The sequence below is a fragment of the Melopsittacus undulatus genome, unplaced genomic scaffold, assembly GCF_012275295.1.
Source record: "Melopsittacus undulatus isolate bMelUnd1 unplaced genomic scaffold, bMelUnd1.mat.Z mat_scaffold_1084_arrow_ctg1, whole genome shotgun sequence".
NCBI classification, from domain to species: domain Eukaryota; kingdom Metazoa; phylum Chordata; class Aves; order Psittaciformes; family Psittaculidae; genus Melopsittacus; species Melopsittacus undulatus.
The window spans coordinates 1-2,376 of record NW_022994010.1 but is presented as its reverse complement, the minus strand read 5'-3'; the positions used below and the strand labels follow the sequence as shown (position 1 = coordinate 2,376).

At 64.9% G+C, this 2,376-nt stretch overlaps 1 protein-coding gene across 1 annotated transcript; it reads right to left on the bottom strand.

The window, feature by feature from the left end:
• Positions 1–218: 218 nt before the first annotated feature.
• On the bottom strand, positions 219–557 carry LOC117438320 (sec-independent protein translocase protein TatB-like). Its single transcript, XM_034073867.1, has one exon. It carries the CDS (start codon positions 555–557, stop codon positions 219–221), a length of 339 nt encoding a protein of 112 aa, XP_033929758.1.
• Between the last annotated feature and the right edge of the window lie 1,819 nt (positions 558–2,376).

Sequence of the window (2,376 nt, the reverse complement as noted above, 5' to 3'; positions counted from 1 at the left end):
CAGCTCCATCAGGTGCTGGACGAAAGGCTGCTCGGTGGCCTTCCAGCTCGTCGTCTTTAGTGGAATGTCGGACATGGTGCGAAACCGCGGCGGCGCAAGGGCATCCACGGACCTGGTGAAAAGCAGAAAGCCCGACGGATCGGGCAGGATTCGGCATGCGGGTGCCCGGTGGCGGAGGCTGGGCTGGTTGCCTCGTGGCCCGCGGCGCGCCGGCATCTTCAGCGGGACTTCTGGGGGCGAAAGCGCGCCACACGCGCGCCGCGCCGACTGCGCTTGGTGCGCACACCGGGCGCGGGCCTTGTACCACTGGGGCACGGCGGCACGCTTGAGGCGCCAGTTTTTGCCGGGTGGCGTAGGCCGGCGCCACGGCGCTGTACGTATCGCTGTCGGAGCCGTAGGAAGAGGAGTCGTACGAGGAAGACGTGCCGTTGAGCGATGCCGTGGACTCGTTTCCAGTCCTTCTCGAAGTTGGCAGCCGAAGTGTGGTGGATTGCTCGACGTCTCGCGCCGCGCCCCTCCACGGTGTCCTTCATCTTGCGCAACTCGTCGAGTTCCATCGAACGATTGACCTCGGCCTTCACATGCGAGACATAGCGCTGGGCCTTGCCCAGCAGGGTGCCGACGGTACGCGCCACGCGCGGGCAGCTTCTCGGGACCGATGACCACGAGGGCCACGGCACCGATGGACGCCATCTTGAAAGGCCATATCAACATGGAAGCTTGGCGTGCTGGGGCCATCAGCCCTTTTGCTTGGCTTCGACGTCGATGGTGGTCTTGTCGGCAGCCGTCTGGCCGGCGACCTGGCGGGAGCGGCTGCGGGAGTGTCGGTGGAGGTCGAACCGTCCTTCACGCCGTCCTTGAAGCCCTTGACGGCGCCGCCGATGTCGGAACCGATGTTCTTCCTTCTTGTGCCAACACCAGAACCACGATGGCCAGGACGATCACCAATGCCAGATGGAAAACGAGCCCATGAGATCTCTCCTAAGAATTGCAGGTCATTTTAGACGCCGGGCCATGGCGCAGTTCGCAAGGCCCCACAAAAGCCGTTTTTGGCCGACCCAAGAAAACAGGGGGTGCCTCAAGCAAGAACGGGCCACCTTGTGCCGGGCGGCGGCCGTCCTGCCGCAGGCAGCGTGCCGCTGCGGCGTTTTTCAGCCCTGAGTTTCCAGCCCTTGAGCCAGGGGCGGGGGCCGCCCATGACGTGGATGTGCAGGTGGTGGATCCTGTGCCGCCTTCGGTGCCCGTGTTGACCACCAGGCGAAAGCCGCCGTCGGGATACGGGTTTGCAGCCTTGCTCGGCGGCCAGCGGGGCGCCAGCGCCATCAGGCGGCCCCAGCAGCGGGGCGTCCTCGGCCTGGACCTGGGCCATGGAGGGATGTGCTTCTTGGGCACCATCAGGAAGTGGATGGGCGCGCCGGGATGGATGTCGTGGAATGCGAAGACGTCTTCGTCCTCATAGACCTTGCGGGAAGGGATCTCGCCTTTGGTGATGCGGCAAAACAGGCAGTTCGGGTCGTGGTCGTGCATGGCGCTACAGGAATCCTGGGAAGCTGGCGGTAGGTTGGAAATCAGGCCGGATTGTCGTTGAATGCGCAGCGTCTGGCGCACGCCGATGTCGCTGCGGTGCTGCTGGAGCCACTGCTGGCCCTGCTCGCGTCCGAGCTCGAACAGCTCGCGCACGAAGCGCATTTTCCGGAGCGCGTCTTGGTCGAGGCGCCATAGCCCCTTGAGCACGGAGCCGCCGTCCACGCGGTGCAGCAGCACCTTTTTGTAGCGTGTCGGGTCCAGCTTGCCCTGCTCGAGCAGGCGCTTGACGAACTCGATGGCGCGCAGCTCGGGCCAGCAGGCCGCGTTGAAGGTGACCTCGTTCATGCGGTCCATGATGTCGGCCGCCGTGTTGGGCAGATCGGTGTGCTCGATGGGGTTGATCTGTCACCAGCAGAATGTCGCTGGACGCCGTGCCGTAGATCAGCGGGTACAGGCGCCGGTTTCCCGAAAAACCGCCATCCCAGTAGGGCCTCGCCGTCGATTTCCACGGCCTTGAACAGCTGGGGCAGGCAGGCCGAGGCCATGAACCCCGCGTCGGCACTGAGTTTTCTGCCCGAAAAGAATGCAGCCCCGGCCCGTGCGCACATTGGTGGCGCAGACAAAGACCTTGGGCACCACGCCTTCCATGGGCGGATGCGTCAGCGCCTCGAATCCACGACCCGTTTCGAGCAGCTTGCGCAGCGGGTTTGATGTCCAGCGGGTTTGGTCTGGTAGGGCGAGAAGAACTGGTTGGAGCCACGCCCATGGAGGGGCTGCCCGGCATGGGCGCGCCCCACATCAGGCTGCCCATGGTGCCCACAGGTCCTTCCCACAGTTCGGTCAGCGTGG

Excerpts from the sequence above, each read along its gene's own strand:
- LOC117438320 (XM_034073867.1), bottom strand. The coding sequence starts at position 557 with ATGGAACTCGACGAGTTGCGCAAGATGAAGGACACCGTGGAGGGGCGC.